Genomic DNA, 25380 nt, shown 5'->3' with positions numbered 1-25380 from the left:
ATGGATCAATAAAGTTCTATCTCATCTCATCTCATCTCATCTCATCTCATCTCATCTTATCTTATCTCATCTTAGTTAAGCTTATTTGGAAAATTGTATTTTGGAAGATGAGAAAAATGTAGTCATTGTTAATCCTTAGACATGATGACATGGATCAGGTGAAACTGCAGAAACCCCAAGAAGAGGTTGTTGAGTTCGCTACGGTGAAATATTAAAAGTTGTGGAGACCATAATCTGCATGCTGTTTCGTGATACATTTATTTGCATGTTTTCTGTATTTGACACTTATTTTTTCACTGACTCTTTATCCTTACCCTAACCAGGTTGTTTTTATGCTTTAACTCGGTGTTTTTCAAACTGGAATTCCACTGGGGTCCCCTGAAATTTCTAGTAATTAATAAAAATAAAAAAATAAAAACTTGCTAATAAAAAATATATGGTGAGTTGAAAAAGACAATCACAATACGTAAAAGATAAACTCTGAAGCTGAAACTGAAGCACTGTGGTACTGTTTATCTGTCAAATGTTCATTGTGGTCACTTTCAGATGCTGCAGCTCTTTCATAATTCATAGTTTGAGTTATTGATTGTTCAGTTTTAATTTGCTGGATTGTAAATACAAGATGAACTTCACAGTGCCTGCTGTGTCAAAAAAGCACAGAGCATTGTGAAGGACACCTCCGTCCTGGACATTCCATATTCCAATTGCTGCCATCAGGCAGATGATACAGGACAATCAGATCAGACTCAAAAACAGTTTTTACCCAACAGCAATAACCACCCTCAATGCCATAAAAAGCAATCTGTAACATAATACATACATACAGTAATGGAGATCATGCAATGATTCAATGATTGAATGAATGGCTGTGAGTGTTTGTTTTTATTTTTATAATTATTTATTTAGTATTGTGACATTTGTGTCTGTGTTGTTGTAGTTGTTTTTATTATGCACTGACTGGTGGACACTTTTTTAATTTCATTGTACATGTTTCATGTTACAATGACAATAAAGACTATTCTAACTGACTGTACATATCCTGACCAAGGAAAATAAAATTCTCACTTTGTGCAGTAATCTACACCTGGTTTTTCTGCCTCCGTCCAGAATAATATACATTATATAGACTAAATGTTGTCCAAAATTAACATTTATTTGTAACACAGTATAGCAAACTATTACATGATCAAAAAATCATAATTTTAGCAAAAAAAATGTGAAATTTGTGATGTTAAAATGGGGTCACAAGCCAAAAAAGGTTGGGAACCACTGCTTTAACTTAAATGACCAGCCACACATTACAATATAATGCTTCCAATGATATTCTAGTCGTACCCTTGTATGTGTCAAAATGCGATGTTGTGACCAAGCCTCTGTATGTCATGAATTGGCAGTGAGAATGTGAATATTAAAGCTGCAGGAGCTCAACTCTGAAGAATCAAACTCCACAATTTAAGAACACACTGCTTTGTTCTGCAGCTCCCGAAAGAGGGAAGCTTTAACTTGTCACCGTTCATCCAATCAAAAAACTGAATATAAATATAGATGAACCTGATGCTGGTTTATTACGGAAATGTGTGACCACTTTTCTGAGGTCAGAGATTAGCAGAGCTGTAGAACTGTGTCCAGGTGACATCTGATAGAATCTGATCAGTGAACTGTAATCACTGAATGCTTCTACCTATCTGAAAATGCCTGTAATCAACCCAAATCTGTTTTTACAGCCTGAAAACACAGATGTGGAAAAGGTGCAGGTGCAGGTGTCTCATTTCCTTCCAGACCATTTGAATTACAATATGTAGAAAGATCAACAGGAAATTTCAGACAAATGTTGCTAAAACAAACTATCAAGCTTTCCCTCAGCTTATGTGTAGGTGTTAACAAGTTTAACCTGTTTCCTCAAGACAGAAAATAACATTGTATATTGTCAGTTTCACATCTTTTTCTCATTACCGCTGCTCCCACTCCTTATTTACTGTGTACCTGTCTTTACAGACTCTGAACACAGAGGAGGTTTTAATGATCGGTTTACAAGTAACAAGTGAGAAATTATAATGACTCAACTTACTTATTTATTAATGACTTGGGGGAAAAAAAAAAAGTTTTACTTTCAAACGCTGCAGATTCTTTCAGGTGCAACTTCTTAAATGCAAGATTCATCAAGCAATGACAATGAATTTCTATGAGGAATGTGCGCACTCCAAGTAGATGCTTTTAGGTTTTGACAACAGATTGGATATTCCTGCAGCAAAGGCTTACAGCATTTTAACCACCAAGGGCCAATATTATATCCTACTATATAATACACCTTCTGTGTCCCATCGATGTTGCAGCACAGGACGGCGTTTGTACAGATTTTCCTCAGCCTTCACAGGCCCGATCGCCGCCAAACTCGCCAAATGAATAGAAACATTACCTGACTATCTACCAGGCCCAATTTTATGTCCGTATTCAAATGTTGTGAGGTATGCTGGGTGATTTTAGCCTCTCTCTACTTTGAATTCTTCATTCCTGCCACCATACTCCATTTTCGGAAGTGGTTCAGCTGCCATTCATGAAATTTCTACTGCTAGCAGACGATGTAACGATGTGAAGGCTGCAGTTTACTACAGGTGTATAAATTTAATCATGCTTGACAGGGCAATAATATAAATTAATGGTACTGAAATAAGCAAACTGCCTAAATCAGGGGTGTCAAACATGCGGCCCGGGGGCCAAAACCGGCCCGTAGGATGAATTTGCAAAAATTACACTTCAGATATTAACAATCCAGGATGTCGAACTCGTTTTAGTTCAGGTTCCACATACAGGACAATGTGATCTCAACTAAAATAATAGCATAATAACCTATAAATAATGACTCCAAATTTTCTTTGTTTATTGCGAAAAACCTAATATTACATTACATCTATAAATAATGACAACTCCATATTTTTGTCTGTTTCAGTGTAAAAACTTACATTAAATTATGAAAATATTAACATTTACAAACTACCCTTTATCAATAAAATATGAAAAACCTGAAATTTTGTAAGTAAAATTTTAACATTATACTTCCTGTAATTAGATGTTTTGTGCCTTTGTAGATCCAATCCATAATATGCATGTATAAACGGTAAGTTCAGGTGTAATATAGTTAAAAATTGCACTTATTTTTCTCAAGAAATCTCAGTTTTTTCTGGTTATTCACATCATTTTTGTTTGGATAGTTTGTAAATGTACATATTTTCATAATTACTTTTGATTGCACTTAAAACAAAGACAAAAATTTGGATTCGTCATTATTTACAAGTTATTATTATGCTATTGTTTTACTGGTCTGGCCTACTTGAGATCAATTTGGGCTTAATGTGGCCCCTGAGCTAAAATGAGTTTGACACCCCTGGTCTAAATGCATAATTGTGTCTTGAAAATATTCCTTAAATATCCACTCCCAAATAATGTGAACAAATAACAAATGAATAATAAATGTGTTAAGAGAAGTAAATGCAATTCTACTAATATTCTGCCAGTTACTAAAATATTTTGTAAATTTGCAGATCCACTGTGATCTGTATGTTGTAAAGCACATTTACAAATGATAAGCAGAGGCAAAATATAGTTAAAATTGCACTTATTTTTCTTAATAAAATGTCAGTTTTTTCATGGTTGTTCATGTTATTCACATTTTTAAAAGGACAGTTCATAGATGTAAACATTTCCATAATGTAATTTTACTTTTTTCGCTATAAAACACATTGAAACGTTTGGAGTTGGCATTATTGATATATTATTATGTTCTTAATTCACTGGTCCAGCCCACTTCAGATCCTATTGGGAGGATGTGGCCCCTGAACTAAAATGAGTTTGACACCCCTGCTCTATTATACAGCGGATCTTACACAAAATTTTCACAACTTCTAACCTGTGTCCACTGAACCCCCTCCGTTGCTCTATGGGCCCCTCATAAATTTGACCCCCCCCCCCCCCTTTTACAGTGCCCCATTCGTGAATTCTGAGACTGCCGACAGTTCAGTTCTGGTAAACATTAGTGCCAGTAATGTAGGATATAGGCGTGAAAAAACTGTCACAACCTGCCTGTTATTTCAATTGGTTGGTTGCCCCCCCACACACACGAGGATGAAATTCAATGAGCAGAAGTAGGGATGTAAAAACCAGAGGACGGTTGATCTCCCCCCATTCCTCCCAACAAATTGCACCCTGTACACGACACTGTAACACATTGTAAAACATTACTCCCTGAATCAGAATGATATTCAGATGTGAAAACACCCTAAGGTTCATATCTTTATCTTTTGTGATGCCAATTAAACTTAAAATTCAAACTAAAGACAATGTTGTTCCCTCCTATGTTTTGTAATCACTTTGTGACCTATAATGATTTAAAACCACACAATTATACATTGCTGCAGACACCTGTTGAAGTAATTGCAGATAATAACTGGCTGTTGATGTATAATATTGACACCTGGAGCTGATAGAAGAAGGGGTGACATGATATGACATGTTGTGTTTATCTTGCATTCATCTTCTGTCTTAGAAAAATACTGTTCATATTATTTCCCTGTTGAAATGGGCATGTCTCAGAAGTAAAGAAATTCTAACAGCTTATTTACTGCAACAAATTAAAAAAAAGTGTAACGTATTTCCTCTGTGTGCACATTGATGGACGGGTAGGCCCATGCTGGACTCCTTTGTACATTTTCTTTATATCCTTATTTATCTCCAGAGAAAAAGAGAGGCATATATAGGCATATAATTTATGCTGCACTCATCTCATACGTTTCATACTACACTGAATGTGAGGAGCTTCAGTCTATTGTGATTAAAAATAGAGAATGTATCAACATTTCCATTTGGGTGTTGCTGCAAGTTTCAGTAAATTCAGGAATTCAGAGCTGGTCTACTAATTAGATAAATTCCCCCTAGAATATACTGACTGAATTATAGATTTATTTTAATTAATATTTGAAGAAAATGCCAGAATGAATCATAATCTCAAAGCCTGCAAATGGTAAATAATAAAAGAAAATGTGAAGATATACCTGAGTAACTTTCCCATAAATTTGATCCACTGCTGTTACACAACTCTGACCACACTTAAGTGTAAAGTTACAACATAAACACACCATGCATTATGTCCCCAGTTTGTTGGTCGCCAGTTTATTTTCATCTGCAAGTCTTTATGGTGTTACTGCAGCAGGCACTGACGTTATAATAGATATGATCATGATATTTGAGCCCCGTTCAGACTGAAATTTGCATTGAGATGTTAAACTTAATTCTATTATTTATCTATAATGACCCAAACATCCACTGGCAACCAAAAACATCTACTGATCTAAAATGTCTAATACCCATTGATCCACTAATCCTATCAATACATGTAAATAATTGGTGTTAAATACAGTTTGTCATCTTTTTATGGTCATCAGATATGACCCATTTAGACGTTCAGAGGCTCCGTAGTGAACGTGGAAACACCGTCATCTTCTACAACATTGATTAATCAGTAAAACTCATGGAGTTGGATCAACGACAGTGGATGGAGACACTTGTTTTATGCTCAGTTAAGGATATATTTGCTGAAAAAGTCACTTTGAATTAAATTTTCTCTGTTTTGATATAATAACCTTTGAATTTACTGTAAGTTTTCATGAGAATCTAAATTAAATGTAGTGAGATACATGATTTACAGTGAAAAATGCAAAATACAGAAGGCAATATTATAATAAATGGTGATAAATCACTTTGGAAAGGTTAACCCTTTCGTGAATGAATTATGAGAACCTTAATCAAGATTTTTTCCCAAGTTGTTTTCATTCCTCTTTAGACATGAAAAAACAAAACAAAAAACAAAACAAAACAAAAAACCCCCAGTGTGATTGAATTTTCGTTATGAACCTATTTTTCATGGAGTTACAAAAATGTCCCCTCAGCTGGACACCATGCATTTAATTTTAGAAGAAAAGAAACATGTATTTACTGATCTACTGTGTGAAAACTATAAAATAAAAATATGTTTAATGCAGCTAATCTGATGTTTCTCACATTTAACATACTCTAATACCAGTTATTACTCACTCCATGAAGATAATATGCACAAAAAAACCTAAAAATTATTTGTAAAAAAAAAAAAAAAGGTTAATTACAGTTTAATAACAATTATCTTTTCTTTTTTTTTTTTTTTACACTCAAACGTGTTACAGCTGATCAGGTTTATCTAGAACAGTAAAGTTAGAGTAATGTATGAATGTCAGTGTATGGGATGATGCATAAATGGACACTATGTTGACTGATATGGAACTAAAACAACAAAATCCACGAATATACAAGAGAACATCTTTGAACAGCTGTCCACTGTATTGAACACTATGCATGAAAGGGTTAAATAGAGACAAACATTAATTTGGGAACAGCCAGAAAAGTAGCACTGGGTCTTTATGAGTTAACCTTTATTTTACCAGGTAGGTCAAGTGAGAACTAGTTCTCGTTTACAATGATGACCTAGCCAAGAGGCAGCATAATAGGCAGATGAAACAGACAAAAAAAAAACACACACACACACACAAAAAGGTTGCTGCACTATGAACATGGCCTTTTCAAACCAACACTTTTATACAAACAAATTGTATTACGGTCAACGGTGAGAAAATACTAATGTTTTGATCCTATTTAATTCAACTTCTGCCATCATTTACTCATGTAATGTTTGATAGTTTAAGAGATAATTTTACAGGTCAAGAAAATCACAGTTTGGTATTAAAATGATGAGGTACCAGATTATGAAAATACATGAATGGGAAAATGACACACCTGAAAGTTTCATCTAATTTCCAGTTTCAATAAATATGTCTCTGCAGCTTCAATGTGGCCAGACTTGTAGTGACTTTCATTTCTTTTAATACTTTTTCAAATCAATCTATAAAAAACTAAGTAAAATATGATGAGGCAATGACCGTTTCGGTAATGGTGATGTGATGTTTTTTTTTGTTTTTTTAAAAAAAAAAAAATATATATATATATAAAACCTTTATTTAAGCAATACCAAGTGACAAGGAAACTTATGTCCAATAATATACAATATTTACATTATTCAGCCCCCCCTAAAATAGGCCTAGTGGTGCCACTGAGAGAGAGAGAGAGAGAGAGAGAGAGAGAGAGAGAGAGAGAGAGAGAGAGAGAGAGAGAGAGAGAGAGAGAGAGAGAGAGAGAGAGAGAGAGAGAGAGAGAGAGAGAGAAGAAGGAGAAAAAAACACAAATCTTGATGTTACTTCACTATCTGCTATCTACCACAAACTGCCACTTTCTAAACTCATAAATGTACTAATTAAGCAGACAAACAGAATAAGTGTAAACAGTGACATGATTCAAACAAGATTATGAATTATTTTTGTCTTTCCATTGACTTTTGTTCTTCTGACGTTTGTGCCGATGGGCTGTATCAGAAGGGGTGGGACTTCAGCTCTCTATAGCAAGTGTTTTTTCTCACTATTTATGGACTGTAGCTTATCTGTTACCACAGGGTCATTTTTAACTGTTTTCCTCATTAATCCTATTTTCGTCCATGTTTTCTCTTTTTGTTATTGGTGACACCTCCTCCTCTAAATAACAGAACTACTCTGGGAATAGACTGGAGACTTATTGCCCTTGTGTAATTTTCTTTTTCCTTTTCATCAGTACCAAACATGCAGCCGTAGTAAGTAACTCTATCACTATTGATATACTCATTTATATTTCAAGGCGCTACAAAATATAACAAAAAAAAACCTTGGAAATAGAGGTAAACAAGGATATTGACTTGATTGATTTTGACCCTGTCTGAAGGAAAAAACAATGAAATACAGGAAGGCAAGAAAATGGAATTATTTGGTAAATAAAACTAAATAAAGGATTTGATATCTTCAAGACCACACACTGCAAAAATCAAAATCTTACCAAGTGTATTTTTCTCATTTCTAGTCAAAATATCTCGTCACACTTAAAATAAGACATAATCACCTAAAGAATAACTTGTAAGTGAGACATAAGAACTTAATTTTAGATGATAGATCTTGAAAATCTTATTTAGGTATTTTGCAGACTGATGTCTAAAATTCATCTCTATAACTACAACATTGTAAGTAAACTGAGTTAAAAATTGACGTTTTTATAGCGATTTGAAATTTTGCCCATTATAAGTAAATGGGGAAAAAAGAGATTAAAAAAACAAACAAACAAACAAAAAAAAAATTCCTAGACAATTTTAACTTTGACCAACTTTTCCCAAAATATAATGACATCTATTCTGGGGACTGGCAATCTATAAACCCAATTTGGTATGAATTCAACCTATAGTTTTGCTGCTACAGACATGTGAAATTTCACCCATTTTAAGTAAATGGGTGAAAAAAAAAAAGAATTTAAAAAATTCATAAAAAACTGAAACTTAACCTACTTTTCCCAAAATGTAATCAGATCTATTCTGGGTCACTGGCAATCTATAAACCCAATTTGGCATCTTACCAAGATAATTTTTATTTGTTCCACTGGCAGATTTTTTTTTTTTTGCTTAATTCAAGATTTTAATTTATTTTTTGCTTAATTCAAGCAAAAAAAAAAAAAAAAAAAAGTGAAAATTATCTTGGTAAGACTTCTTGAAATAAAATTTTGAAGATCTATTGTCTAAAAATAAGTTCTTATATCTTACTTCTAATTTGCTCTTTAGATGATTATGTCTTATTTTAAGTGTGACGAGATATTTTGACTAGAAATGCGAAAAATACACTTGGTTAAATTTAGATTTTTGCAGTGCAGACCTTTGAAACACAATCATATCCTACTGTATACTGTATATATCATTCCCAGTTAACCGTTACATAAAAATGTGAAATGACTTAGAAATTCATCTTGAACTGTTCATGGTGAATATATTCTCTTTGTAATGCCTAAACATATTCTTCTGAGTGAATAAGATGCAGTAAAGATAAAAAAAGTTCCGTAGTATTGACGCCCCAGGCTTCTTCAACACCAGGACCATGGTACAGCTCCTCACTGACCTCCACATGGAACTGGAAATGACCCACTGTGCCTCTTTCATCATATCCTTCTACACACTGATGTATACCTTTAAACCTCTGAAGACTAATGGGTGCCGGCTTCATGATCACAGATAAGAGGTGGACTGACAGAGACAGAGGCACACACTCACAAAAGAGGGACCAAATTAGATTCTATTTGGGGAAAAAGCATAGAGAACTTTTGACCTCCTCTTTCTTTGCTTTGGGCATGTATTTCAAAGCAATATGCATTAGTTTATCGACACACATAGTAGTGTGATGCATTGAGGCCCATGTAAAGAAAACCTCATCTTTGTTAATAGGATGATGGAAGAGAGGTGCTGTTTTCTATTTAATCCCCTTCTATTGGAGAAAGGATCAAATATAATGAGTCATCACTGTTAAGGGTTCAGTATGTGAGATTTAAGAGGATTTAAGAGGATCTAACTGTATTATTCATTATAGTTTCATTAGTGAGTAATTACACAAAATATGAATTGTTGGGTTTCAAATCCATTATGTGACACTGGCATGTTTCTTCAATAGCTCAGAATGACTATGACTTCTTTTTTCTGTTTTATAATGGATAGCATCCAGCATTAATGTACTTTAGTTTCACCTACTATGGCTGTGGACCAGAGTTAATATGTATCATCTACATTTACACGGCTGAAAACACACAGAACAAGTGGTGCCAGGCATAACCAACCCCACTCCTCGCACGTATTGTAGCTTATTTTAGCATCGATCAACCCTTTCAACCATATTCAACTTCAACTTTCAACTTAACCCTTTCATGCATAGTGGTCACTTAGGGATGTAACGATTACCGGTATAACGATAAACCAAGGTAAAATTGCAGACGGTTAGTATCACCGTGTAAATTCTAGTTATCATGATAACTGTGTTTGATTACTGCACATTTAGGGGGAAAAACCCCATGTAAAGATCTGCTTTTATGTCAAATATTTGAGTATAGTTTTAATGTATTAGAATTTTAATTTTCTATACCTAATACTTGGAACCAATTTTCACTTTCAAAGTTTTTGAAAAGGTTCGTTAAGCATCTTTGTGTTATTTATGCAATAAACTATATTCATTTTTCAAATTGGATTTTATCTGTTTTTTGTGTTTTCTGGCCTTTCATGTTGATATAGTAGGTTAAAGTGAAAAAAATAACAGGCAGGTGATGTAAATGAAGTTGTGCTGAAAAAAAAAAAGATCCCAAACATGGGTATAGTAAACATTTGTTTATATAGTATATAAAGGCAAAATCAAAAGAACTGAAAAACGGACAAATAGACTCAGACCACTAAGGGTTAATATTTGAATGTTCCCGCCAAGAGAAAATGCATTGTGCCTATTATTTTATTAGTTTTTTATTTTTTATTTTTTTTTTCAAAATACAACTTGGTTAAATTATTTCAGTGTGTGTATTAGTACTTTTTGAACATTTTGAGCACAATTTCAACAATACCGCGATAATAATGATAACTGTGATAATTTTGGTCACAATAACCATGATATGAAATTTTCATATTGTTACATCCCCATGGTCACTACAGTGGACAGTTATTCTTCAGTTGCTCTCTTATATATTCATGGGTTTTGTTGTTTTAGTTGCATATCAGCCAACACAGTGGTCACTTATGCATCACCTCAAACACTGCAATTCATACCATTACTTTAACTTGATAGACCTGCTCTGCAGTAACATGTTTGAGTGGAAATCAATTCCTAATTGTTATTAGACTGTAATTAACAGATTTCTTAAACAAAAAGGGTTTTTTTTGTATATTATCTCCATGAACTGAGTAATAACTAGTATTAGAGTATGATAAAATGTGAGAAAACATCAGATTAACTGCATTAAAAATGTTAGTTAAGTTAGTTTTCATGCAGTATATCACTTTCTGATATTGCGTTTTAAATACATGTTTCTTTGCTTCAAATATTAAACACATGGTGTCCCGCTGAGTGGACATTTTTGTAACTCCATGAAAAATAGGTTCATTAAAAAAAATTCAATTGCATTGTTTTTTTTTCATGCCTAAAGAGGAACAAAAACACTCGGGGAAAAAAATCTTGACTATGGTTCTCATTGTTCATGCATGAAAGGGTTAATTTAGAAAGGACATTTAGTGTGCAGCAGGGGTCATAAACATATATACAGAAACACATACACAGAAACAGTACCACCAGATGCCAACAAATATAAAAATTATAAATCATAAATTATATATGTGCCAAGTTTGAAGTAAATTGAAACAAAACTGATGTTTTATAGACATTTGAAATTTCACCAATTATAAGTAAATGGGAAAAGAAAAAGATTTAAAATTTTAACAAAAATTTTCCAAAACAAACTATCACTTAGATATTTGCAGGCTGATGTCTAAAACTAATCTCTATATCTGTGCAACATTGTAAGTAAATTGAGTTAAAAATGGATGCTTTTATAGCGATTTGAAATTTTGCCCATTATAAGTAAATGGGAAAAAAAAAAGATGTTAAAAATTCCTAAAAAAATTTAACTTTGACCAACTTTTCCCAAAATGTAATGACATCTATTCTGGGTGCTGGCAATCTATAAACCCAATTTGGTATGAATTCAACCTATAGTTTTGCTGCTACAGATCTGTGAAATTTCACCTATTCCCCCTTTGGGGGAGGGGTAACAAACAGAGGCAGTAATGAGGACCATCGTAGATGAGAGAGGGTGTGTGCAGTTGGTTGCAATCTGCAACTTCACCACTAGATGTCACTAAATTTCACACAATGCCTCTTTAAATGACAAAGTATCAAACTGAAATTGAATTAAACCACATTAAAGCTGCTCGATAAATTGCATGTTGATCAAGAACAGATATGATTTCATGATTGTGCCACATACACCACCTAGCCAAAAAGTCACTACCTGGATCATGCAAGAAGTTCAGATCCTTCCATTGGATAATTCCTGCAGTGATTAATGTGTTTCAGCTGGAAACATGTTCTTTAACCCTAACAGATACAGTGAGGAGCTTCTTGTTTCTTTAACAACCTTCAGTTTTGTAGTCAACATAAAGATTGGTCTGATGAGTCCAGATTGACCTGGTTCCAAATTGATGCATCAGTGAGAAGGAGGCAGATGAGTGGTTACCCATCATGCCAAGTGCCTACAGTACAAGCCTGTGGGGGCAGTGTTATGATCTGGGGTTGGTTCAGTTGTTCAGGTCTAGGTTTGGTAACATAATATGTCCAGAAAATGAGTTCAACTGAACCTGAATATTCAGACCACGTCTCATAATCCACGGATTTTTCTTCCTTGATGAAACAGATTTATTTGAAGATGACAAATATCAGGGCTCATCTGCTCAGATTGTGAATGAGTGGTTCAGGAGCATGAGACATCATTTTCACACATGGACTGGCCACCAGAGTCCACACCTGAACCCCACTGAGAAGACTTCACACAGTGGTCTGACTCTACCATTAATACAAGTATAGCAGCCCTTGGCATCAATGAAACGGCGTAGAGTTCGACTGGTGCAAATCTTTACTTCATCATCATGCACCGTGAAACTAAAACACAAATATTTGTATGTAAGTTATTTTACAAAGTTTACTTAGGTTACATTTTCTTTAAAGACACAGACATTACAACTGAACATATTACTCATTAAAATTGTAATTTAATACACACATTTCAAACAAAAGAACAAACAAAAGACCAAAACATGCCACTACAATTAATTAACACATTATTGCTCCACCTACCAAGGGTGCAAACTCCTCACTCATCCAATGTATAACAGGTATGCGAACCAAACTGCGCTTTAACAACAAAAAAAACCAACCCATTCCACATGACTGTCAAACTTGATATTTGTTCAAAATAATGTGTCAAACAAATCAAACTCAAATGTTCTTTGTTCTCACCTCACTTCTTTGTTCAGCACAATCCTGCTCTGCTCTGTGTGGCAACCCAAATGCATACGACAAAACAGGTGTGTGGCAATCAGCGTCATTATATCCCAAAAGGGGGTGTGGCAACAATAAGCCAAAATGAAAAGAAAATCCAACAGAAACCAAAAATAAAAACAAAAAAAAAGAAGAAAAATCTAAAATAACAAACCTATCAACCAGCCACTAACAACAAGACTTTGGCCAAAAACTCAACTGAAGATGGAAATAAATGCTGTGACATTTAGTGTCACAATATAATGTCATCCACATTATAGAACATAAATGATGCCATGGTGAATGGATCCAAGAATCAAAGCTAAAGGTGGTTCAATAGGCCATAAGGTGAACCATGAAAAGTGGCTAGAAAATGATTTTCGTTCCCATGTCTGGGCACTACTTTTAAATGCATTTTTGCTTAGACTGTACCCTCATGGACTTTTGCTTAAAAGTTCTCTGCAATATATCCTGCAGTTTTTTGTCACAAGCCATAAATCTATATAAATATAAAATTAAAAAAACAAAAATTCTATGATGCTGGATTCACTTGTTTTATTTATCAACATTCATTTTAGCAACACACAATCTCTCACAAATTGACATTTATACATCTATAACATTTTAGAGAAGTCTTAATGAATTATTACCATGCAATGTGAATTTCGACCATGAAATCGTGGAAATTTGTGGAAAAATCTTCTACTAATTTCACATATTACACATGGTGAATTTTGCCACACACACACAAACACATCAATGTAACAGCATTGCTTGACATTTACGGTGTTTACAGTTGCAGGATTTCTTTTCTTCTTTTAACAATGATGCGTTTGTCATGTAACAATACATGTTTTTTAATAGATCTCAGTCTGGTTTTTGGAATATTGTGTGTGACTTTTTTGGCCAGGTGCTGTTTTAGCTGCAAAAAGTGAATGTGCTCAAAATATTATTTCTCTAAATCTGTGTGAGTTGAACTGGACTGGACTGAGGAGAGTGAATGTCAATGTCTCTGCAGATCCAGGCTCATCATAAATCATGTATGATGTTTTGTTTCATTTTCCAGGTGACAGTGCAAGCCACTTGCATCACTCTGACAGCGATGAGTGGGGACCGCTGTTATGTCACCGTCTACCCACTGAAATCCCTCCGCCACCGCACACCGAAAGTAGCCATGATTGTCAGCGTCTGCATTTGGATCGGTCTGTCCTGCTCTTTTAACCCTTTCATGGATAGTGGTCACTCCACTGGACAGTTATTCTACAGCTGTTCTCTTGTATATTCATGGATTTTGTTGTTTTAGTTCCATATCAGCCAACACAGTGGACACTTAAGCATCATCCCATACACTGACATTTATACCATTACTGTAACTTTGCTGTTCTTGATAAACCTGATCTAGAGTCACATGTTTAAGTGTAAATCAATTGCTTGTTATTGTTATTAATCTGTAATTAACAGTTTTTGTAAAAAGTTGATTTTTTTTGTTTTTGCATATTATCTCCACGGAGTGAGTAATGACTGGTGTGAGTGTTAAAATGTGAGAAAACATTAGATTAGCAGCATTAAAAATAAATGTCTGGTAAAGGTTCATACTGTCTTCCACATATAATTATTGTTAGTAGTTCGTTTATCAGACAAACTAGTAAAGCAAGTAAACAAACAACTACCCCTGTCTGATAAATGAATTTCCTAAAATAAGCATTCAAAATATTTTTATTTCATAGTTTTCACACAATATATCAGTAAATACATGTTTCTTTGCTCCAAAAATTAAACGCATGGTGTCCAGCTGAGTGGATATTTTCACAGCTCCATGAAAAATAGGTTCATATGAAAATTTTCAGTAACACTTTACTTGAAGGTCTAGTTTATAATGCATGAAGCGCACATTCATAAGACATTATAATGCATTATAAAAGTCACTACAACAGTTTATGATCATGTACAACAACTTATACCAAGGTTAATAAAGTATTATAAGTGTAGGCCTAATGTATTATAAATTCAGCTTTCATAATGTTTTATACATCCATACCAAAGTGACAACAGTGTTTGTAGGAAGAATCTCAAATCCTGGGTTACAGAACACATTATCAATTGTATGATATAACACAAGTATGATGACTTACGAGCAGTGTCTGCTGGCTCTAAGTAAAGTGTAAGTCAAAAATTATACATCAAAGTGTTCTTAATAACTTTATTTTGCAAAAACAAAACATTAAAAGCAAGGTTATTATCGTTAACGAAAACTGATGAAATGACGAAAACTAGAATTGAAAAAACATTTTCGTTAACTGAAATAAATAAGAACTATAATTAAAAGGAAAAATGATAACTAACTGAAACTGTATTGTGTGCTTACAAAACTAACTAAAACGTATAAAAATGATGGATAAAATTCCTTTCGTTTTCGTCTTTGACAACATCAGATTGATACGAAAGTGATTTATTTCGCTCTAGCAATTTTAGCTAGCGGCATCATACAGTACTTCATGGTCCGTCACTTCTCGTTACTTGTCGTTTACACAGGAAAAATTACTGAGCATTTTTTCCAGAGTCAAAAGTACTTTCCTCAAAAGGAGTAAATTTGGCTCTGTATTGAGTTTGGAGGGCTCTACCCAAAGAGTAACATTTACTCTATTTAAGGAAGGGGCCAAATGTTATCTGAGTAGAGTAAAATTTTCTTCAGTTTGAGTAAATTTTTCTCAGGCAAATTTCCTGTGTAGAGTTGTCTTCTGGTCCCCACTCTACCTGGAAACATGGAGACTAAAGTTGGGAGAAAGCAGCAGAGTCCTGTCTGGGATTTATTTGAATATGACAGAGAAGAAGAGAAAAGATACGACAAAACTAAAATTAAACTAAAACTAAACTAAAACTAAGCATTTAGACAAAAATGAAAACTAATAAAAACTAGCAAACCTGCTCTAAAAATGAATTAAAACTAACTGAATTAGAGGAAAAAAAGTCAAAACTAAATAAAACTAAACTATAATGAAAAATCCAAAACTGTTAGAACCTTGATTAAAAGAACAGAGTCAGTAAATAGAAGTGTTACATGTTGCTTTATACATAAATAAAAAATAACGTGGCAGCTCTAAATCTTTGTTGTTTCAATCACATACTTATTATTATTATTTTTTTTAATAAATATGAAATCCCTAAAATAGATGGGTATAGGGACCAATGACAAAACCTAACAAAAGTTCTCCACCTAAAAAAATAAATTCCTTCCCACTGCTTTGATATGGATGTATAGAACATTATGAAAGCTGAATTTATAATACATTATACCTACACTTATAATACTTTATTAACCTTGGTATAAGTTGTTGTATATTATCATAAACTGTTGTAATGACTTTTATAATGGCTTATAAATGCATTATAATGTCTTATGAATGTGCGCTTCATGCATTATAAACTACACCTTCAAGTAAAGTGTTACCAAATTTTCTTTAGGCATGTTTTTTTCATGCCTAAAGAGGAATAAAAACAAAAATCTTGATTGAGGGTCTCTTAATTCATGCACGAAAGGGTTCACACTACATTACACTGCATCCATTACTTTTTTTATTCAACCACTCATCACTGAGTCATACTGAGTGCATAAAAAAAAAAAACACCTGAAAATCTTTTACCAACAAGACTCTATATCTTGCACAGGCTCCCTTATCCTGTCTACTCCAATTTTAATGTACCAACGGATTGAAGAAGGCTATTGGTATGGCCCGAGGCAGTACTGCATGGAGAGGTTTCCATCTAAGACACATGAGAGGGCTTTCATCCTCTACCAGTTCATTGCTGCCTACCTGCTGCCTGTTCTCACCATCTCATTCTGCTACACTCTGATGGTGAAGAGAGTGGGCCAGCCCACCGTCGAACCTGTAGACAACAACTATCAAGTAAGAACACGGATTGGCTTTAATTGCAAGACTTATCTTTGACAAAATACAACTGCCGAGCCTTTATTTTCATTTAATTAAAGTTAAAAAAGACTCTTTCTTCTTTTCTTCTTTTGAGCTTGGATTCCACTTTATAATACATTTGATGTCGACTGTCTATGAACTCCTACTTGTTTTTATTCCACAAACTTTTAAAGAGGATTATGTTGAATAGTTAAACTAAACATTTCAAAGGGACTCACATGTGATGAAAACCTGTCAGAATGAGACAAAATAAATACATGTAATAGGACCTAAAAGGCTCTCTCAGTAAAACAATAAGAACACCTACACCTTCTATAATAGATTCACCCCAGTTCAATCAAAAACATGCTTCTTGATGAAAGCTTTCTGAAATCCTTGAAATGCAAATTTCTTTGGCAACCCAAACGAAATCTCCTACAACTCACGTACCTGTATGAATCATAACACTATCTTTGGGAATTAATGTTCTGGAGCACATTTCTTCAATCAGTTTTGTGTTTTCTGTAAAAATATTCCTATTTCTTCCTCAGGTAAACCTTCTGTCTGAGAGAACAATCAGCATCAGGAGTAAAGTCTCCAAGATGGTGGTGGTCATCGTCCTCCTCTTTGCCATCTGCTGGGGTCCCATCCAGATCTTCGTCCTCTTCCAGTCTTTCTATCCAAACTACCGGCCAAACTACGCCACTTATAAGATCAAAACCTGGGCCAACTGCATGTCCTACGCCAACTCCTCCGTCAATCCCATAGTGTATGGTTTCATGGGAGCCAGTTTCCAGAAGTCCTTCAGGAAGACCTTCCCTTTTCTGTTTAAACACAAGGTCAGAGACAGCAGCATGGCCTCCAGGACTGCCAATGCTGAGATCAAATTTGTTGCCGCGGAGGAGGGCAACAATAACCACGGGGGGAACTGAATCTGATGACTGAAAATGAAAAGCGTCTTTGTATCAAGAGAATTAATGTGTCGGCCCAGGGTTCATTGTGCGAAAGTGTTAATAGAGCAACTGGCTGATCTGAAAAAGGACGTGCTGTGTTTGGCAGACATGTTTTATTTATGTTATTAAATACATCTAATTAACACACTGAGGTGGGGAAACACAGACTCATTAAATCAATGGACCCTAGGAGTGTTTGGCGTGATGTGCAACCCACTTTCCCTGCCAAGGCCAGGCAGTGTTGGCACAAAACATCACCCACTGATCTGCCAAATAACAGGACAGACTCACAGAGCTGATATCAAAAAAGAAACTATCTGCCACTACCTGTAAGGTGACGGCTGATAAGGTCTGCAGCTTTGGTATTAACTACTTGGCATGTGAACAGTGATGGTAATTTATGCTCACACATATGAGGATTTATAGTCCAAAACTCTCACAGCCTCATAAATGCACAATACTCGTACAAGGCTACTGAACTATATTTGAAATATGAAATATATTCCATCATTTGATGTGGTTTAGTTTATTCAAGTGCATTATTCAAGTATAATGGATGTTGAATTCTATGCTTGTAAACTCAGCTAATCATTCCCCAAACACCAGAAATAAGTGTGACTATTGTACATTTCTGCACACCATGGATACATAATCTCAATGTTTCCGAACCAAAATATCATCTTTTCTATATTTGTCAGATAATTATTGCATTCATACGTGATTTAACGGTCACATTCAGGCACCGTCAACACTTGATAGACACTGAAAAGACGTGGTAATATATGACTCACAATGAATCTCCAGGGCATCTGTAGATACATTTGACAACTCCAGTTTTTCAATTTCAAGAAACCACGGAATAATAAATAGCAACATACATGGTAAAAAAAAAAAAAAAAAAAAAGGTCTGCATCTCAGGATTTTCCATTCTATTTCACACAGCGGGGGGGATCATCTCCATTTTGCAACTGCACATGGATAGCCCAATTACTATTTTCTATTCTTCTTAAATATGGTTTTAGATAACAGTGTTTTTCATTTCCTGGTGAGGAGCAATAGACATTAGTTATAACTTATACAAAAGAAGACCATTTAACTGGAACGCTTCCTTTTAAAGGCCAAGCACTGAAAAGAAATTGTAAACAAGTGGTGCCAGGCACAACAAACCCCACCCCTCGCACATATTGTAGCTTATTTTGGCATCAGTCAGTGTGATGTCATCATGTCTATGCGTGTGGTGATGTCAGCATATCAGTTGCCTCTATATATGTGCCAAGTTTGAGGTAAATTGAAACAAAATTGATGTTTTTAATCAACATTTGAAATGTTGCCCATTATAAGTAAATTGGGGGGAAAAAATTGAAAAAATTCATTAAAAATTTGAACTTTGACCTACGTTTCCCAAAATGTAACCACATCTATTGTGGGTCACTGGCAGTCTATAAACCCAATTTGGTCTGAATTCAACCAACTGTTTTGCTGCTACAGACATGTGAAATTTCGCCCATTATAAGTAAACAGGAAAAAAAAAATTTTTTAAAAAATTCATAAAAAATGTGAACTTTGATCTACTTTTCCCAAAATGTAATGACATCTATTCTGCATTTCTGGCAATCTGTAAACCCAATCTGGTATGAATTAAACCAGTAGTTTTGCTGCTAAAGTGTTAACAAACAAAGAAATGAACTGAACCAACAACAATACCCCTTGCCTCCCCTTCGGGGGGGGGCGAGATAATTTATTTATTTAATTTATTTAATAGGGACAGTGCATATTAATGAACATCTACAACAATTGCAGCTGTAAATATACCAGATTGTAGCAGCAGTGCTAATTTCCATCTGTAGTCCCTAGGCAGGTGACAAGAAAGACAGTTGACAAAAAGGCAAAATATTGTAAAAGACATCATAAAAAGACAGTAGACAGAAATGCAAAACATCCTAAAAACACACAGAACAACACAGTGAGGATGATCTACTGATGGTCACAGGCTTGGTTTTCCTTCATCCATTCTAATGTTAATATATTCCACCCAGCCATTACCCAGCAGTGTCTTAGGTTATGGTGAAGAGGTTTGTAAAAGACTGACCAAGTAAAAAGTAGGTTCTCCAAAAAAAAAAAAAAAAAAAAGAGTTGAAATGCTGTAGAGAATCCTAAAACAGGGCAGAATGGAGGAGGCAGGAGTGACTGAAAGATCTAGTTTTTTACAGTAAACACTTGAGATACAGACCTGTAGCTATATTTCCCACTCCACAGAGTTCCGTGTTGGGAAATGGAGGAGGGGAATGACAACAGTATCATGACGGTTTTTATTGATATATAAATTCTCGTGTCTGGTCCCAGAAGATCCCAGGTTTTGTAAGTCCACCATCCTGCCTGTTGAAACCAGGTAAAACACTAAAACATGGATATCCAATTTATGCACAAATATTGCTATGAAACAGAATTTTGGTTGAAAAACACAGATAAACCATTCTATAGTTTTGCAGAAACTTACAATGGCAACATTTCTTTTCTGTCTAATCCCCAGCTCGTGTTTTCCCTCTTTTCTTGTTGCTCAGTGCAAAATTTATAATAGAAAAAATGTGCAGCAAACCTAATCGCTGTCTTTCTCAACAAACTGAACAAACTGTGACTGAGGTCAGGAAGAGCTGATGTCCAAAAAAATTCAATTTATTTATTTTTTTCTTCCTTCTTTGCCTCATCCTACCAGCTATGAACGAGTTAGCTCAGGGTAACATAGGGTTAAAGTTCAGTGAGCCTCAAACAAAAACAAGCTAGGATCCAGTTTTCTGCTGCTAAATGTGATGTGTGTGATCTTGGTTAAAGCGGGGGTTAAAAATGACGAAGCATAAAATAGTGTTTGCCTTTCTTTTGTGTCCAACACACAAACATTCACAATGTTCCCTGACATGCACTTTTGTACTCAACTTTAGAAACATGCAAACAGTCACACACGTGCTTTTACCCACAGAGTCCAGGTGTTGTTTGTTAGGAACACACCTTCACTGAAAACCTCCTGAACATAACAATTTGTAGAGATGACCCGTGTCGTCTTCGCCCTGTGACAAAGTATTTTAACCCTTTCATGCACTGTGGTCACTCCAGTGCACAGTTCTTCTCCAGCTGTTCTCTTGTATATTCATAGGTTTTGTTGTTTTAGTTCCATATGAGCCAACACAGTGGACACTTATGCAACATCCCATAATACACTGCAATTCATACCATTACTGTAACTTTGCTGTTCTTGATAAACCTGATCCGCAGTGACATGTTTGAGTGTAAATCAGTTGTTATTTGTTAGACAAAAAGAGTTGTTTTTTGCATATTATATGAGGTAATAACTAGCATTAGAGTATGGTAAAATGTGAGAAAACATCAAATTAGCAGCCTTAAAAATGTTTTTATTTCATTGTTTTCATTTTACTTTCTGATATTGGGTTTTAAATACAGGGTGTACCATAAGTCTCCATACATAGGAAAAATAAACGTTTCTTGACATAATCCATTTTTATTTATATAATATGCTCTATATGACTGCCATTTTGTCGGGAACACATTTCAATGTGTGTCCTCCACTGCTGAAGAACTATAAAGAAGAAATATAAAGAAATACATGTTAGAACCATATGTATTATGTCTCCTATGTACGAGGGCTGTTCAATAAGTTCATGGCCTCACCCAGAAATACTGGTTGTTATAATACAGGATGTTACATTCTTTCGTGATGGGATAGTGATGCTTGAACATCGATGGACCAAGTGCATTGCTGTAAATGGAGATTATGTTGAAAAATAAAATATAAATTATCAGTCTGTGTTGTTCTGTTCTGGGTGAGGCCATGAACTTATTGAACAGCCCTCCTATGGAGACTTATGGGACACCCTGTACATATTTCTTTACTTAAAAAATGAAATGCATGGACATTTTTGTAACTCCATGGAAAAAAAAAACCCGATCGCAATTTTTTTTATGCCTAAGGAGGTATAAAAACACTCCAGAAAAAAAAAAAATCTTGACTAAAGTTCTCATAATTCATGCATGAAAGGGTTAAAGCAGAGCCTGTTCAGGGAGTAGATCTTTGACAATGTGAGTACTTTGCATTAATGTCAATACGTCTGCATAACCCCTGCTAAATCCCCAGTCACTTTGTGTCCATCCTGTGCAGACTGAAAATCATAATTTCACTTATGCATGTTCAGATTTTCTATGGAACATATCTCATTTGAATTGTAGATACTGTAGATACTGTCATCAAGGCTCTATTCAAAGTGCTGTGCAAGGAAAATCATAGGGCTTTTTGCCATCCATCCTAAGCAGCCATAAATTGCCAATAAAGAGGAAGTCAGTTAAATAAAGTAACATTTCTGAACATTTTGCAGCTAAGGCACTCACATTAATAGAATGTCATCATGGTTGATGGTAGATAGACTTCATAATGTGCCACAATACATGACAAGTTTTTCTAGTACTATAAAAATACCTCTAATGTCACTGGATTCAAAAGGTTTTTTTTTAATTTATTTATTAGGGCATGAAATCATTGGGCTTTCAATAAAAGGAAATGACAGTCATGATAATCACTATTCGCAGCACTTGTTGCTATTGAATGTGCTTCATTTATTCATTATTATCACATTGACCAATATACAGTCACGGAAAAAAATATTAGAATATCAGAAGTAATCAAAAACAATGGTTATGCAATCAAGTACTAACTCCTGTGTGTTTCATGTGACTAAAACAGACAGAAAAGAAAACATGGAATGCCTAAAAGCACTGTTTTTGTCAGTACAATGCCATAGCTACTGATGTAAAAACTGAAGTGATTTTGGTTATTATCAAGAAAACATGGAAAATGATTAGATATCAGCTCTGAAATTAAACTCTTATGAGCTATTTTTGTTGTTATCATTATATTTGGTCAAATAAATGTACCTTCAGTTGTACCAGCCATTAAAATGAACAAGAAATTGAAGAAAACAAGGGTGGTCTAATAATTTTTTTTTTCCGTTACTGTACATTAGGATGGTAGAATGTATGAGATTCTTACCAATGTCATCACAAATGTATTTTCTGCTTAACATGAAGTATCCTCTTGTATGTACAATTATTCTGACCTTGTGGTTCCGTTATATGTGTGTTCTTGGCGTCCAGCAGTATTTTCAGTTAGTTTCAATAAAGCCTTGTACAAAGTAAAACACAATCTCATTTACATGTATGAATAAATGATTAATATGATGATGTTGTGGGCTCCAAATAACTTGACCAGCATTGACAATTTGGTATTTTCTCACATTAATTAAATGGCTACGCTTTGTCTGTGTGATTGATAAGACAGTAGTTTATTTATAGTATATTTTTATATGATACATTTAGTAGTTTATAGCTTTGTTTTTTTCAACAATTATGCATGACAGTGTGATCAAAGTTACTGTAAAGAGACCTCATGACCCCAAACTAATTAATTTAATACTAATTGAAAATTAATTAAAATTCTAACAAATTAGTTTTATTCATGGAAATGATTTGAGCTGATGTTAATTAAAATGAAGGCAATGATTTATCTATTTTATGCATATGTTTCTTTATTTAATCATAGTTTATTCTGGTATTCTAAATGAACCAGAAAAAGAACCACAATCACATAATCAGCACAAAGGAGCAACACAAATGTAAAAGAATTAATTAAAAAAACAACAACATATGAAACCAGCTTGAACCACATTCACACGAGAAATATTAGATAAACGACTGGTTACTACATAGATTTACACTGATCAACCATAATACTAGGACCACTGTCAGGCAAAATGCTGAAAATGTTGATTATCTCATTATAATGTGACCTGTCAGTGGGATATATTTGGCAGCAAATGAACATTTAGACCTCAGACATTGATGTGTTGGAAACGGCAAAAAATGGCAAGAGTAGGGATCTGAGCAACTTTGACAAGAGAGAACATTTGATGGTCAGAGTATCTCCAGATGTTGTTGTTCATTCCCAGTGTAAAGTAGTTAGTACGTACCAAAAGTATCTGAACAACAACCAATTGAGCATTTATGGATCATAACATTACCACCTGTCTAATATTGTGTAGTTTCCCCTTTTTCCACAAAATCAGCTCTGACTCGAGGCCTAGACTCCACCAGACCTCTGAAGATGTGTGTGGTATCTGGACCAAGATGTTAACAGCAGATCCATGAAGTCCTGCAAGTAAAGAGGTGGACCCCCATGGATCTGTTTTTATTTGTCCAACCCCTCCCACAGATGATCAATAGACCTGAGACTGGGATGTCCTTCCTCAGTTCATATTTGGTACTAACCACTGAAGACCAGGACCCCCCAACAAGACCTGCAGTTGTGGAGATGCTCTGACCCAGTCCTCACCATTACAGTATGGACCTTGAACTAAATGTTCAGCTGTTGCATAATATATACTGACAGTCAATAGAAACTTTGAGGTAGAAATGTCTGCATATTTCTACTTGTAGGGGGGTTGGAATTATTCATTGTGGATTTATTGATGACTTAGTGCTTGGGTAGTTGACATAATGATGAGTTGTCATGTTGTCACGGTTCATTGCACATGGCTTGGTCTCTTTGAAAAATGGACCAAATACACATTGAGCAATACTCAGTGGGTATCTGCACAATTTGAGGATTGGTTTTGAAGGCCTACAGGGTGGGGAAGCAAAATTTATAATGAACATTTAGTTGTTTTTTTCTCAGCAGGCACTACGTCAATTGTTTTGAAACCAAACATATTGATGTCATAATCATACCTAACACTATTATCCATACCTTTTCAGAAACTTTTGCCCATATGAGTAATCAGGAAAGCAAACGTCAAAGAGTGTGTGATTTGCTGAATGCACTCGTCACACCAAAGGAGATTTCAAAAATAGTTGGAGTGTCCATAAAGACTGTTTATAATGGAAAGAAGAGAATGACTATGAGCAAAACTATTACGAGAAAGTCTGGAAGATACTGTTAAAGAAGAATGGGAGAAGTTGTCACCCGAATATTTGAGGAACACTTGCGCAAGTTTCAGGAAGCGTGTGAAGGCAGTTATTGAGAAGGAAGTAGGACACATAGAATAAAAACATTTTCTATTATGTAAATTTTCTTGTGGCAAATAAATTCTCATGACTTTCAATAAACTAATTGGTCATACACTGTCTTTCAATCCCTGCCTCAAAACATTGTAAATTTTGCTTCCCCACCCTGTATATAAAGGCCCAAAAAAGGCCATCATTGTTAGTCCAGTGAACGGCATCATGCCACGTCTATCACATGAACAACATCTCCAGGCACTGGGTATGGTGGACGCCCGTTTGAGCTCCAGTGGTATAGCCAGGCCTATGTATGGGCTGTTTCCAAACCCACGATCAGAAACCTGGTTGAACGCCACAACACCACAGGCTCTGTTGACCATAGACCACGTCCAAGGAGAGAGAGAGTGACAACTGCAGACCAGGACCGCTACTGTTGTGACTTTGTGTTTGGCAGGTGCCATTTTCTTTTGTTACGTTTTT

General features: G+C 34.9%; 1 protein-coding gene across 1 annotated transcript in view; it reads left to right on the top strand.

Annotated features, from left to right (window-relative positions):
- Positions 1-18245, top strand: part of kiss1ra (KISS1 receptor a) — a 30920-nt gene extending 12675 nt beyond the window's left edge. Inside the window, exons 3-5 of the mRNA XM_030160777.1 lie at positions 14047-14182; positions 16647-16885; positions 17440-18245. Of these exons, the coding sequence (XP_030016637.1) occupies positions 14047-14182; positions 16647-16885; positions 17440-17820 (756 nt within the window). The 3' untranslated portion in view covers positions 17821-18245. The remainder of the gene's footprint in view (positions 1-14046; positions 14183-16646; positions 16886-17439) is intronic.
- Positions 18246-25380: the final 7135 nt, after the last annotated feature.

Source organism: Sphaeramia orbicularis, chromosome 17, assembly GCF_902148855.1.
Source record: "Sphaeramia orbicularis chromosome 17, fSphaOr1.1, whole genome shotgun sequence".
NCBI lineage: Eukaryota > Metazoa > Chordata > Actinopteri > Kurtiformes > Apogonidae > Sphaeramia > Sphaeramia orbicularis.
Note: the sequence above shows the minus strand (reverse complement) of the source record. Positions and strands in the feature narration are given on the sequence as shown.